Raw genomic sequence first — 15,588 nt, 5'->3', positions numbered from 1 at the left:
AGCACTAGAATCTGGAATGGTTCTGGAAGACTGAAAATTGCAAATGTCACTCCACTCTTCAAGAACGGCGAGAGGCCAAAGAAAGGAAAATATAGACCGATTAATCTGACCTCAGTGGTTGGGAAGATGTTGGAGTCAATTCTGAAGGATGAAGTCTCAGGGTACTTGGAGACACATGCTAAAATAGGCTGTAGTCAGCTTGGTTTCCTCAAGGGAATTTCTTACCTGACAAATCTTTTGGATAGACAAAGGAAAATTGGTTGATGTTGTGTACTTGGATTTTCAGTAGGCTCTTGACAAGGTGCGACTCGTGGGGCTGCTTAACAAGCTACAAGCCCATGGAAAGATTTTAGCATGGATAAAGCAGCGGCTGTTTGGCAGGAGGCAAAGAGTGGGAATAAAAGAAACTTTTTCTGACTGGCTGCCGGTGACTACTGGTGTTTGGCAGGAGTCTGTGTTGGGACAGATACTTTTTACGTTATATGTCAGTGATTTGTTTGATGGAATTGGTGGCTGGTTGTAAAGTTTGCAGATGATATGAAGATAGGTGGAGGGGCAGGTAGTTTTGTGGAAGTAGAGAGACTACAGAGCACTTAGACAGATTTGGAGAATGAGCAAAGAAATAGCAGTTGGAATACAGTGTCGGGAAGTGTATGGTCATGCACTTTGGTAGAAGAATTTATTTTCTAAATGGAGAGAAAATACAACAAACTGAGGTTTAAAGGGGCTTAGGAGTCCTTGTGTAGGATTCCATAAACATTCCCTAATTTGCAGGTTGAGTTTGTGGTAAGGAAGTCAAATGCGATGTTAGAATTCATTTCAAGAGGACTAGAATATAAAAGCAATTATATAATGTTGAGACTTCATAAAGTGCTGATGAGGCTTCACATGGACTATTGTGAGCAGTTTTGGACCATTTATCTTGGAAAGGATGTATTGAAAATGGACAGGGTTCAAAGGAGATTCATGAAAATGATTCCAGGATTGAATGGCTTGTCGTATGAAGAGCCTTTGATGGTTCTGGACCTGTATTCTCTGAAATTCAGAAGAATGAGGGGTGACCTCATTGAAATCTATCAAATGGTGAAAGGCTGACACTTCATTGGAAAGGGTACAGAGGAGATTTACCAGGATGCTGCCTTGTTCAGAGAGTATGCATTATGATCAGAGATTAAGGGAGCTAGGGCTTTACTCTTTGGAGAGAAGGAGGATGAGAGGAGACATGATAAAGGTGTACAAGATAATAAGAGGAATAGATAGACTGGATAGCCATCACCTCTTCCCCAGGGCACCACTGCTCAATACAAGAGGACGTGGCTTTAAGGTAAGGGGTGGGAAGTTCAAGGGGGATATTAGAGGAAGTTTTTTTTTTTACTCAGAGAGTGGTTGGTGCGTGGAATGCACTGCCTGAGTCAGTGGTGGAGGCAGATACACTGGTGAAGTTTAAGAGACTACTAGACAGGTATATGGAGGAATTTAAGGTGGGGGGTTATATGGGAAGCAGGGTTTGAGGGTCAGAACAACATTGTGGGCCGAAGGGCCTGTAATGTGCTGTACTATTCTATGTTCTATGTTCCCAACACTGTATTCCATCTACACTACTTTGCCCACTCCCCTAATCTGTCTAAGTCCTTCTGTAGCCTTCTTGCTTCCTCAAAACTACCTTCACTTCCATCTATCTTCATATTGTCTGCAAACATTACAACAAAGCCATCAATCCATCATCCAAATCATTGACCGATAATGTAAAACGTATCTGTCCTAACACAGACTCTTGTCACTGGCAGCCAATCAGAAAAGGCTTCCTTTATTCCCACTCTTTGCCTCTTGCCAATCAGCCACTGTTTTATTCATTCTATAATCTTTACTCTAATAACTTGGGTTGATAGATTGTTAAGCAGCCTCATTTGTGACACAAGTACACAACATCAACCGGTTCTCTTTTGTTCATCCTGCTTGTTATCCTGACGATCCTTCCAGAAACTGTGGAAATATAGGAAAGACAGGCTGTCGTGACGGTTCCTCCTCTCATTTGGTTCCCCAGGTTTTCTGTCGGACCTTTTAAGGGCTCAATTGATTTCCTTCTCCTTGTAGCCATTCTGTAGGAATGTCATTCGTAATCTTCTTATTTCCTCGTGGAGACTCTCCAGATCCAAAATAGTTTTCACAGGGTTAATCACGTGGTCTTATACCTTAACAATAACAGCCACCATCACACTTCCCAACAGATAGTGGGTCTTTCCACTTCTATTTCCATGGTTTCTGGAAGGATCACCAGGATGCTGAAGAAATACTGGATTAATACCAGACAGAAATCTGTAAGGAAGTTCAAGTTAGAGTTTGGGGAAGATCTGGCTTGGGTGAGGTTTTTTTCTCTCTCCCTCTCTCTCTCTCTCTCTCCCTCTCCTGCTATTTGTTCATTTCTTATCCGTTAGGGCATAGTAGGTCGGTGAGAATAGCTATAGGGGATGTCCTCTGTGTGGGATGTGGGAAATCTGGGAGACCTCCAGTTGCCAGATTCACACATCTGCACTAAGTGCACCAAGTTGTAGCTCCTGACAGAACGTATTAAGGAAATGGAGCTACAGCTTGATGACCTTTGACTCAAACAAGAGAATGATATGATGGACAGGAGCTACAGGGTGGTAGTCAGCCCTAAATTGCAGGAGACAAGAAAGTGGGTGACTGTTAGGAGGAGGGGAAATGCACAGCCAATGCAATTTACACCTGTAGTCATCCCCTCAATAATAATTATACCACTTTACATACCAATGAGGGGAAGAACCTACCAGATGGGAGCCACAGTGACCAGGTTTCTGGCACTGAGTCTGGCGCTATGGCTCAGAAGAGCAGAGTGCTAAAGAGGAGTGCAGTGTTGATAGGAGATCTCTTAGTCATAAAAACATAGACGAGGTTCTGTGGGCATGATAGAGACACCCAGATAGTATGTTGCCTCCCTGGTGCCAGCATCTGGGATGTCTCAGATCGGGTCCATGGCATTCTCAAGTGCAAGGATGAGCATCCAGGTGTCTTGGTACATATTGTGACCGAGGACAAAAATGTGGGTCAAAGTAGACCTGGGACTTAGGATGGCTGGTATTTACAGGATTCCCTGTGAATGTGGAGCAGCGTATATCAGCCAGACAAGATGCATGGTGGAAACCTGCATCAAGGAGCACAGGAGGTCTACCTGTTTGGCTTACCCGGGGAAATCAGTGGTGGCAGAACATTCATTCGCAATGGCCCAAGGATCGACTTCGATGGCAGAAAACTATTGTGCCAATTGCTTTTGGGACCATTTGAGATCATCATTCCAAATTAAGTTGGGAGAGTTTGTCATCGAAACATCGGTTACTGTCGATTCTTGTACCTAGCTGGAAGCCCAAGGAGAGGTTTTTCTCCCTTTGAAATTTCGATCATCATGACACACCACTGACGTTGAATGTCCAATTCAGAGAAAACTGCTGTGAAGCTTTGCTTTTAACTCTTGAAAGTGGACCCGACTGAAAGGTAGCTCTTTTTAAGCACTGCCTTTTTCTGATTGGTTGCTCTGCAACTCAGAGAAACTGCCACAAAACTGCCTTTTGAATCTCAATTGCTGTCCTGATTAAAAGGTAGCTATTTTTACACAACACTAACGTTGATTGTCTAACTCAACTTTTTAACCTTTTATGCCTTGACTTATCAAGAACCTATCAACCTCCATCTTAAATACACTCAATGACCTGGCGTCCTTTATCGAATCACTTGTCATATGAAGAGCGTTTTTTATGGCTCTGAACCTGTATTCACTGGAATTCAGAAGAATGCGGGTTGACCTCATTGAAACCTATCGAGTGGTGAAAGGCCTTGATAGAGTGGATGTGGAGAGGATGTTTCCTATGGTGGGAGCTTCTAAGACCAGATGACACAGCTTCAGAATAGAGGAGTATCCTTTTAGGACTGAGATGAGGAGGAATTTCTTCAGCTAGTGAATGGTGAATCTGTGGAATTCTTTGCCACAGGTAGCTGTGGAGGCCAAGTCTTTATGTATACTTAAGGCAGAGGTTGAAAGATACTTGATTGATCAGGGCATGAAGGGATACGGGGAGAAGGGGAGAAGGCAGGAGATTAGGTCTGAGTGGAAAATTGGATCAGCCATGATGAAATGGTGGAGCAGACTTGAGACAGCGACCATAATGTGACTGAATTCATACTACAATTTGAGAGGGAGAAGCACATCACATGTATCAGTGTCACAATGGAATAAAGGAAATTACAGAGGCATAAGAGAGGTGCTTACCCAGGTGGATTGGAAGAGGATACTGGCAGGGATGACAGCAGAGCAGAGATAACTGTAGTTTCTGGGTATAGTTAACAAGGTGCAAAATAGATATGTCCCACAGAAGTTTTTCTCAAATGGCAGAGGTAGGTGCCCGTGCCTTACAAGGGAAGTTAAGGACTGCATAAAAGCCAAGCAAAGGGCATATAAGGTAGCAAAAGTGAGTGGGAAGTTGGATAATTGGAGAAGCTTTTAAAATCCAACAAAAGGCAATGAAAAAAGCTATAAGAAGGGAGGGAGATTAAATATGAGGAAACTAGCCGGAGACTAATTTTTTTCAGTTATATAAAGAGTAAAATGGAGGTGAGAGTTGATATTGGACCACTGGAAAACGATGCTGGTGCGGTAGTAATGGGGGACGAAGAAATGGCAGATGAACTTAGTGGGTACTGTAATGGCATCACAGGATATGACAAGAAGCCAGGTGTATGGGGTTGAGTAGAATCCGGGATCAGCCATGATAGAATGGCGGGGCAGACTCGATAGGCTGAATGGCCTAATTCTGCTCCTGTCTTATGTTCTTATTCACCACTCTCCAGCTAATGAAATTCCTCTTCATCTACGTTCTAAATGAACATCTCTCTAGTCTAGGCCCTCTGGTCCTAGACATCTCCACCATAGGTAACATCCACTCCATCATGGTCTTTCAACATTCGATAGGTTGCAATGAGATCCTCCCTCATTCTTCTGAATTTCAGTGAGTACAGGACCAGAGCCATTAATCAATCTTCCTATTCCCCTTTCATTACCAGAGGGCTATGGGTAGCCCTAGGTAATTTCTAAAGTAAGTACATGTTCGGCACAACATTGTGGGCTGAAGGGCCTGTATTGTGCTGTAAGTTGTATATGTTTCTATGTTTACAGTTGGGGTGTATGGGGTGTCAGGAAGGGGTAGCACTTCTGGTGGGGGAACATGTCACGTCCTTTTTAAGGCAGTTAGCCCACCTTTGGTCCCCACCTGGCACTCAGCTCTCACCTGTGGCTCCCTGTAGCTGTTTGCATGCGACAGGGGCCACACCCTGGGCAATGGCTTCAACAAACTGGCTAAACCAGGTGAGGGTAGCCGGCAGGTCTCAAACCCTTGGTGAGATAGGGAGTTGTCTATCCCAGCATGTGAAGACAGACTCCGGCAGATTGAGCGGACAAGACCAATGGAAGGTCCAACGGTCAAGAAGGCAGTCTCTGCAAGTGTTGTAGAATGTGTAGAGCAGGACAAGACACAGAAGTTGTCCTGGTCATCCACTGCACCTAGTCCCATCTCTAGCCGTCTCGACTTTTGTCTTGCCACTGGATCCAGATAGAAATTGGGAAGAGAGAGTGAGACCTGCAACTCTCCCTCACTTAAATCCAAATCAGGTGCTAGTCTCAACACTATTATCATCAAAAGCCGGCTAGCAGCATGGTGGCAACAGTGCTGGACTTCGGGGCGAGAGGTCCCAGGTTCAACTCCAGCCGGTTCCCTTGCACGCTTTCCATCCATGCTGGGTTGAGCGTCAAGCTAGCAACTCAACCTCGTAAAAAGTACCAATAGTGTCGAGGTCTTCATCGATGACGAAGGGCTAAACTTAGATATGTTTAGAATCATTCTCGTGAACCTCCTCTGAACCCTCTCCAATGACAGCACATCCTTTCTCAAATAAAGGGTCCAAAATAGCTTACAATACTCTGAGTCAGGCCTTACCAGTGTTTTTAAAGCCTCAACATTACATCCTTGCTTTTATATTCTATTCCTCTTGAAATGAATGCTAACATCACATTTTCCTTCCTTATCACAGACTCAACCTGCAAATTAACCTTTAGAGAATCCTGCACAAGGACACCCAAGTCCCTATGGACTTGAGATTTTATAATTTTCTCTCTACTTAGAAAATAGTATATGCTTTTATTTCATTTACAAAAGTGCATGTCCATACAATTCCCGACACTGTCTTTCATCTGCCACTTATTTGCCCATTCTCCTAATCTGTCTAAGTCCTTCTGTAACCTTTCTATTTCCTCAAAACTAACTATCCCTCAAACTACCTTCGTGTCATCCGCATGACAATCTTCGCCACAAAGATCTAACATATAAAGAGGCTTTGAGGAAAGAGAAGCAGAATAAAGGGTGTAACAGGAAGGGAGCAGTTACTCTATTGGGGGTATTCTATAGGTCTCCTGGTAGCAGCAGAGATACAGAGGAGCAGATTGGGAGGCAGATTTTGGAAAGGTGCAAAAATAACAGGGTTGCTATCATGGGTGACTTTAACTTCCCTAATATTGATTGGCACCTGATTAGTTCCAAGGGTTTAGATGGGGCAGAGTTTGTTAAGTGTGTCCAGGACAGATTCCTGTCACAGTATGTGGACAGGCCAACTAGGGGGAATGCCATACTAGATCTAGTACTAGGTAATGAACCAGGTCAGGTCACAGATCTCCCAGTGGGTGAGCATCTGGGGGACAGTGACCACCGCTCCCTGGCCTTTAGCATTATCATGGAAAAGGATAGAATCAGACAGGACAGGAAAATTTTTAATTGGGGAAGGGCAAATTATCAGGCTATAAGGCTAGAACTTGCGGGTGTGAATTGGGATGATGTTTTTGCAGGGAAATGTATTATGGACATGTGGTCGATGTTTAGAGATGTCTTGCAGGATGTTAGTGATAAATTTGTCCCGGTGACGAAGATAAAGAATGGTAGGATGAAGGAACCATGGGTGACAAGTGAGGTGGAAAATCTAGTTAGGTGGAAGAAGGCAGCATACATGAGGTTTAGGAAGCAAGGATCAGATGGGTCTATTGAGGAATATAGGGAAGCAAGAAAGGAGCTTAAGAAGGGGCTGAGAAGAGCAAGAAGGGGGCATGAGAAGGCCTTGGCAAGTAGGGTAAAGGAAAACCCCAAGGCATTCTTCACTTATGTGAAAAAAAAAAGGATGACAGGAGTGAAGGTAGGACCGATTAGAGATAAAGGTGGGAAGATGTGCCTGGAGGCTGTGGAAGTGAGCGAGGTCCTCAATGAATACTTCTCTTCGGTATTCACCAATGAGAGGGAACTTGATGACGGTGAGGACAATATGAGTGAGGTTGATGTTCTGGAGCATGTTGATATTAAGGAGGAGGAGGTGTTGGAGTTGTTAAAATACATTACGATCGGTAAGTCCCTGGGGCCTGACGGAATATCCCCCAGGCTGCCCCACGAGGTGAGGGAAGAGATTGCTGAGCCTCTGGCTAGAACGTTGTCCCCTTATTCAAAAAAGGTAGTAGGGATAGTCTGGGTAATTATAGACCAGTGAGCCTTACGACTGTGGTGTGAAAGCTGTTGGAAAAGATTCTTAGAGATAGGATCTATGGGCATTTAGAGAATCATGCTGATCAGGGACAGTCAGCATGGCTTTGTGAAGGGCAGATCGTGTCTAACAAGCCTGACAGAGTTCTTTGAGGAGGTGACCAGGCATATAGATGAGGGTAGTGCAGTGGATGTGATCTACATGGATTTTAGTAAGACATTTGACAAGTTTCCACACTGTATGCTTATTCAGAAAGTCAGAAGGCATGGGATCCAGGGAAGTTTGGCCAGCTGGATTCAGAATTGGCTTGCCTGCAGAAAGCAGAAGGTGAGGGTCGTGGTGGAGGGAGTACATTTGGATTGGAGAGTTGTGACTAGTGGTGTCCTACAAGGATTGGTTCAGGGACCTCTACTTTTCGTGATTTTTATTAACGACCTGGATGTCGGGGCAGAAGGGTGGGTTGGCAAGTTTGCAGACGACACAAAGGTTGGTCGTGTTGTGGATAAAACCATAAGACAAAGGAGCAGAAGTCAGCCATTCGGCCCATCGAGTCTGCTCTGCCATTTTATCATGAGCTGATCCATTCTCCCATTTAGTCCCACTCCCCCACCTTCTCACCATAACCTTTGACGCCCTGGCTACTAGGATAAATTGTTGAAGGTTGCAGAGAGACATTGATAGGATGCAAAAGACCATAAGACCATAAGACAAAGGAGCAGAAGTCGGACATTCGGCCCATCAAGTCTGCTCCGCCATTTTATCATGAGCTGAATCTATTCTCCCATTTAGTCCCACTCCCCCGCCTTCTCCCCATAACCTTTGAAGCCTTGGCTACTCAGATACCTATCAATCTCTGCCTTAAATACACCCAATGACTTGGCCTCCACTGCTGCCCGTGGCAACAAATTCCATAGATTCACCACCCGCTGACTAAAAAAATTTCTTCGCATTTCTGTTCTGAATGGGCGCCCTTCAATCCTTAAGTCATGCCCTCTCGTACTAGACTCCCTCATCATGGGAAACAACTTTGCCACATCCACTCTGTCCATGCCTTTCAACAGTCAAAGTATGACTATGACTGTAACTATTCGAAATGTTTCTATGCGGTCTCCCCTCATTCTTCTACACTCCAAGGAGTACAGTCCAAGAGCGGACAAATGTTCCTCATATGTTAACCCTCTCATTCCCGGAATCATTCTAGTGAGTCTTCTCTGTACCCTCTCCAACATCAGCACATCCTTCCTTAAATAAGGAGACCAATACTGCCCACAGTACTCTAAGTGAGGTCTCACCAGTGCCTTAAGTGGGCTGAGAAGTGGCAGATGGAGTTCAACCTGGAGAAGTGTGAGGTGGTACACTTTGGAAGGACAAACTCCAAGGCAGAGTACAAAGTAAATGGCAGGATACCTGGTAGTGTGGTGGAACAAAGGGATCTGGGGGTACATGTCCACAGATCCCTGAAAGTTGCCTCACAGGTAGATAAGGTAGTTAAGAAAGCTTATGGGGTGTCAGCTTTCATAAGTTGAGGGATAGAGTTTGAGAGTCGCGCGGTAATGATGTAGCTCCATAAAACTCTGGTTAGGCCACACTTGGAGTACTGTGTCCAGTTCTGGTCGTCTCACTATAGGAAGGATGTGGAAGCATTGGAAAGGGTACAGAGGAGATTTACCAGGATGCTGCCTGGTTTAGAGAGTATCCCCTCCTCCCCTTTTTCTGCCCTCTCTATCTCTTTTAAAGCACTGAAATCCAGGAATATTGAGAATCCATTCCTGCCCTGGTGCCAGCCAAGTCTCTGTAATGGCCACTACATCATAATTCCATGTACGTATCCAAGCTCTCAGTTCATCACCTTTGTTCCTGATGCTTCTTGCATTGAGGTACACACACTTCAGCCCTTCTACCTTACTACCTTTACACCTTTTATTCTGCTTCTCTTTCCTCAAAGCCTCTCTAAATGTTAGATCTGGCTTTACTCCATGCACTTCTTTCACTGCTCTATCACTCCGGGTCCCATCCCCCTTGCAAATTAGTTTAAACCCTCCCGAACCATGCTAGCAAACCTACCTGCAAGGATATTGCTCCCCCTCGAGTTCAAGTGCAACCCATCCAATCTGTACAAGTCCCACCTTCCCCAGAAGAGATCCCAATTATCCAAAAATCTAAAACCCTGCTCCCTGCCTCAACTCCTCAGACACACATTCAACTGCCATCTCCTCCAATTCTTACCCATCACTGTCACGTAGCACTGGCAGCAATCCTGAGAACGCCACCCTTGAGGTCCTGTTCTTCAGCCTTCAGCCTAGTTCCCGAAATTCACACTTCAGGACCTCATCCCTCTTCCTGCCTATGTCGTTGGTACCAACATGTATCATGACTTCTGGTTGCTTTCCCTCTCATACTAGGATGTTGTGCACTCGGTCAGAGACATCCCAGACCCTGGCACCCGGGAGGCAACAAACCATGCGGGTGTCCTTCTCACATCCACAAAATCTCCTGTCTGCTCCCCTGACTATAGAATCTCCAATGTCGACAGCTCTCCTCTTCTCCATCCCACCCTTCTGCACCACAGGGTCAGACTCAATGCCAGAGGCCCTGCCACCATGGCCCATACCTGGTCGGTCGTCCTCATCAACAGTATCCAGGACGGTAAACTTATTATTCAGGGGAATGGCTACAGGGGTGCTCTGCACTACCTGTCTGCTCACCTTCCCTTTCCCTCCTCTGACTGTCACCCAACGACCTGCTTCCGATAGCCTAGGTCTGACTACCTCCCTGTAGCTCTCATATATGACTGCCTCATTCTCCCTTATGAATCGGAGGTCATCCAGCTGCTCCAGATTCCTTACATGGTCTTCCAGATCGCCCAGCCGTATGCACTTCTGGCAGATGTGACTCTGTGGGAGAGGGGCGTTCCCCCAAGACTGCCACATCTAACATGAGAGGCACATCACCGTCTCAGGAGACATTGTAAAGACTAACTGCGAGCAAGCTCATCCTCTGCCTCGTCTCGTCAAAGCCTCAAAGCTCCACTCCTTTCACTGGCCGCTTTCCACTTTTCTAGTTTAAGGTTAAATCAGGGGTTGTCGGGTGTTGCTGGGTTTTGCAGCTTGAAGGGCTGGAAGAGCATTTTTCACACTGTATCTCTAAATAAAATAAACCACCACAGCCATCTTCCCCTGAATGAGGTATGATTCCAACCAGCAAAGTGACTCTCACTGACTCCAGTTTAACCAGGGCTCGATCAAATGGTTCTTGGCAGGGAATTGAGGAATATAGACCACAAACAGGCAGATGTGCAGTTTAATTTGGCATCAGAGCCAACCCAGATTCCATGGGCCAAAAGGCCTACTTCTATTCTATATTGTTCCATAGTCCACGTACAACAGGACATGGATCAACTGGAAAAGTAGACAAGGGAATGGCAGAGGGAGTCTACTTGAGTAAGCATGAAATTATGGGGAAGTTAAACTGGGGAGATCTGAAAGAGAACAGCAGAGCCTTGGGGAGTGATGCTGAACAGAAAGACTTTAACATACAAGTGCATAGATAGTTTCTTAAAAATGTGAATACAGGTCGTAGGGTGGTGATAACCCTTATAGTCAAGTCAAGATTCAAGATTGTTTATTGACATACATCAGTACAGAAATGTAAAAGAAAACAAAATAAGTAATACAATATAAAAAGAACACAACAAAAACACACAAGAATGCATCACCTACATTGGCTGAGGCATTGACTATTAAAGTTAGGACAGCATGGTTACATTTCACTGGAATATTGTGTATAGTTCTGGCTACAACAGGGCATACATGATTCACCTGGAGAAGGTACAGTAAAGATTCATAAGGATGTTGCTTTATTTGGAGGGTTTAAGTAATCAGGTGAGATTAAACAAGCAGGGTCTGTCTTCCCTGAGTGGAGACAAAAAGGCATATAAAATTACGAGTGCTATTGATAGTGTAGGATGGGTAAAGAAAGGAATGAGGTAAGACAACACATCAGGTATTGATCTGGACTGATGTGCTGTTCTATCCCAAAACTCTTGTCAATACCAGAGCTTCTATTTACATGAACAAGTGGAGAACAGGAAACAGACTATGAGAAGAGTTAGATGAACAATAGGGTCAGGATGGACATTTTGGGCCAAAGGGCCTATTCCTGTTCCTGTTCTGTATTGTTGTTCTATCTTCTAACACAGAGCCTCCAGCTGGAATACTCCCTGTGAACAGGTACTGGGAGCATGCTGAAAGGACCAGAAAATCCAGTGCATGAATTGAGGAGTTGGACTTGAATATTGGAGGTAGATAGGGGACTAAGATACAGGAGGTACAGTAGATAGGGGAGGTATTTATGGGAGGTACAGTAGATAAGGGAGGTATTTACGGGAGATAGATAGGTAAACAGAAGGGAAAGAACCTGTCATTGTCCATCAGTAGAGCCAGTCGTCCATAGTCCCAGGCAGCTTTCCGGAGGCAGGAGAATATGAACAATAGCACCTGAAATCAAGATATAGTCTGGCATTAACATCTCTCCCAACATACACAGGCATCAGGCCCTGTAAGTTAGCCCACTGTGACAGGTGATGTCTGAATACCAAGCCAATCCCACTCAAACTGGGCTCAAAACCAAATACAGAATCCAGTATTTACCTCACCAACTCAGAATTTCAAATGATTTCATGATCAGGTGATTCAGTATCAAAAGCCAAACTTCTTCACTCAGCAGGTGGTGTGAGAGTGTAACGAACGACAGTGGAAGTGGTGGATCTGGGTTCAACTATAACATTTGAGAGCAGCTTGGATAGGTATATAATGGGGGATATGGTTAAAGACAAGGAAGAAGATTAGGTTGGCATGGACGGAATGAAATGAAATGAAATATCTTTATTATCATTGCATAGTACAATTTGTCATGCACCAATACAGCGAAAATGAGTTTGCAACTCCCATACTCAATGCTATAAAACAACAAATAAAATAAATAAACAATAAATAAAATCAAGTAACCAGCCAGTACAACCAACAACCATAAAACCAGTATTAAAGTAGCAATATAACAAATTTATGGATAATGCTTGATCGATTGGTTCAGAGCAATTATAGCTCTGGGGAAAAAACTATTTTTCAGTCTGGAAGTGCCGGCATGGAAAATCTTATAACATCTGCCAGATGGAAGAAGTTCAAACAGATGATTGCATCTGTTGAATGGGTTGAAGGGCCTGTCATACATAAAGTACTGGTCAAGGAGTATAGCTGCTGGTCAAAGACAGCTCCTTCATCACAGATCCACAGAGAAAAGGTGACTTGATCCACTCCTTTAATACGGTTCTGTCTCCTTGGATCTGTGGGAGAACCTAACAACCGCTTGGTTGTTGTGCTGAACTAACTGCTTCCCTCCACCAGCTCTCGAAAAGCAAATCTACTGGGTTCAACCAACTGTGGAGTTTATGAAGGCTTTCTAGGCTTTGCTGAGGAAGACTGGTGCCCAGGCTGATCTCTCTTGTGCCACAGGACAGTTATAGAGAGAGTCATAGAGTCACAAAGCGATACCGCACAGTTACAGGCCCTTCATCCCAACTGGACCTTGCTGGCTAGTACCAATTTCCTGCATTTGGCCCATATATCTCATGCGTTCCTACATGTACCTATCCAAAAACTTTTCAAATGATACTATTGTACTTGTCGCAACCACTTCCTCTGACAGCTCATTCCATATACATTTGATTTCCTCTTGCTTAGGAGGAGCAATATCCCTAACCTTGCCATCCTTGAACACCCTGCTACCTCTGATTACACACTATGACAGTGCCAGTAGCATTATTTTTCACCCAGAGAGCTGTGGATCTGTGGAATGCTCTGCCTCAGAAGGCAGTGGAAGCCAATTCTCTGGATGCTTTCAAGAAAGAGTTAGATAGAGCCCTTAAAGATAGTGGAGTCAAGGGACATGGGGAGAAGTACATGGGACCTCTTCTGGGGCAGGTGGGACCTGTACAAGAGAGACGGGTTACACTTGAACTACAGGGGGACCAATATCCTTTCAGGGAGGTTTGTTAGTGCTATTGGGGAGGCTTTAAACTAGATTTGTAGGGGGATGGGAACCAGAGTGCCAGAGCTGACAGTGTGGCGGGGTGAAAATAAATGATGTTAAAAGTTCAAGCAAATCCGCAAATAGAAAGGTTGTGAGTGGTGGTAAAAATCTTCTGAGCTGTATATATTTCAATGCTAGGAGTATTGCGGGGAAGGTGGATGAGTTGAGGGCGTGGATTGACACGTGGAATTATGACGTTATAGCAATTAGTGAAACTTGGCTACAGGAGGGGCAGGACTGGCAGCTTAATATTCCAGGGTTCCGATGTTTCAGATGTGATCGAGGCAGAGGAATGAAAGGTGGGGGAGTAGCATTGCTTGTTAGGGAAAATATTACAGCAGTGCTCAGGCCGGACAGATTAGAGGGCTTGTCTACTGAGTCTCTATGGGTGGAGCTGAGAAACAGGAAAGGTATGGCCACATTAGTGGGATTGTATTACAGACCATCCAATAGTCAACGAGACTTGGAAGAGCAAATCTGCAGAGAGATAGCAGGCAACTGCAGGAAACATAAAGTTGTGGTGGTAGAGGATTTTAATTTTCCATATATTGATTGGGATTCCCATACTGTTAGGGGTCTAGATTGTTTAGAGTTTGTAAAATGTGTTCAGGAAAGTTTTCTAAATCAATATATAGAGGGACCAATTAGAGAGATTGCAATATTGGATCTCCTGTTAGGAAACGAGTTAGGACAAATGACGGAAGTCTGTGTAGGGGAGCACTTTGGTTCCAGTGATCATAACACCATTAGTTTCAATTTGATCATGGACAAGGATAGATCTGGTCCTAGGTTGAGGTTCTGAACTGGAAGAAGGCCAAATTTGAAGAAATGAAAAAGGTTCTAAAAAGCGTGGATTGGGACAGGTTGTTCTCTGGCAAAGATGTGATCGGTAGGTGGGAAGCCTTCAAAGGAGAAATCTTGAGAGTGCAGAGTTTGTATGTTCCTGTCAGGATTAAAGGCAAAGTAAATAGGAATAAGGAACCTTGGTTCTCAAGGGATATTGCAACTCTGATAAAGAAGAACAGGGAGTTGTATGAAATGTATAGGAAACAGGGAGTAAATCAGGTGTTTCAGGAGTATAAGAAGTGCAAGAAAATACTTAAGAAAGTAATCAGGAGGGCTAAAAGAAGACATGAGGTTGCCTTGGCAGTCAAAGTGAAGGATAATCCAAAGAGCTTTTACAGGTATATTAAGAGCAAAAGGATTGTAAGGGATAAAATTGGTCCTCTTGAAGATCAGAGTGGTCGGCTACGTGCGGAACCAAAGGAAATGGGGGAAATCTTAAATAGGTTTTTTGCGTCTGTATTTACTAAAGAAGTCTATGGAATTAAGGGAATCAAGTAGTGAGATCATGGAAACTGTACAGATTGAAAAGGAGGAGGTGCTTGCTGTCTTGAGGAAAATTAAAGTGGATAAATCGCCGGGACCTGACAGGGTGTTCCCTCGGGCCTTGGAGGAGACTAGTGTTGAAATTGCGGGGGCCCCAGCAGAAATATTTAAAATGTCGCTGTCTACGGATGAGGTGCCGGAGGATTGGAGAGTGGCTCATGTTGTTCCGTTGTTTAAAAAAGGATCGAAAAGTAATCCGGGAAATTATAGGCCGGTAAGTTTAACGTCGGTAGTAGGTAAGTTATTGGAGGGAGTACTTAGAGACAGAATCTACAAGCATTTGGATAGACAGGGACTTATTAGGGAGAGTCAACATGGCTTTGTGTGTGGTAGGTCATGTTTGACCAATCTATTGGAGTTTTTTGAGGAGGTTACCAGGAAAGTGGATGAAAGGAAGGCAGTGGATATTGTCTACATGGGCCTTTGACAAGGTCCCGCACGGGAGGTTAGTTAGGAAAATTCAGTCGCTAGGTATACGTGGAGAGGTGGTAAATTGGATTAGACATTGGCTCAACGGAAGAAGCCAAA

At 44.4% G+C, this 15,588-nt stretch overlaps 1 protein-coding gene across 1 annotated transcript in view; it reads right to left on the bottom strand.

The window, feature by feature from the left end:
* Nucleotides 1-15,588, bottom strand: part of tmem63c (transmembrane protein 63C) — a 228,636-nt gene that overhangs the window by 205,066 nt on the left and 7,982 nt on the right. The window contains exon 2 of the mRNA XM_072251616.1: nt 12,001-12,080. Within this exon, the coding sequence (XP_072107717.1) occupies nt 12,001-12,080 (80 nt within the window). The remainder of the gene's footprint in view (nt 1-12,000; nt 12,081-15,588) is intronic.

This window comes from Mobula birostris, chromosome 1, assembly GCF_030028105.1.
Source record: "Mobula birostris isolate sMobBir1 chromosome 1, sMobBir1.hap1, whole genome shotgun sequence".
Classification (NCBI taxonomy): domain Eukaryota; kingdom Metazoa; phylum Chordata; class Chondrichthyes; order Myliobatiformes; family Myliobatidae; genus Mobula; species Mobula birostris.
Note: the sequence above shows the minus strand (reverse complement) of the source record. Positions and strands in the feature narration are given on the sequence as shown.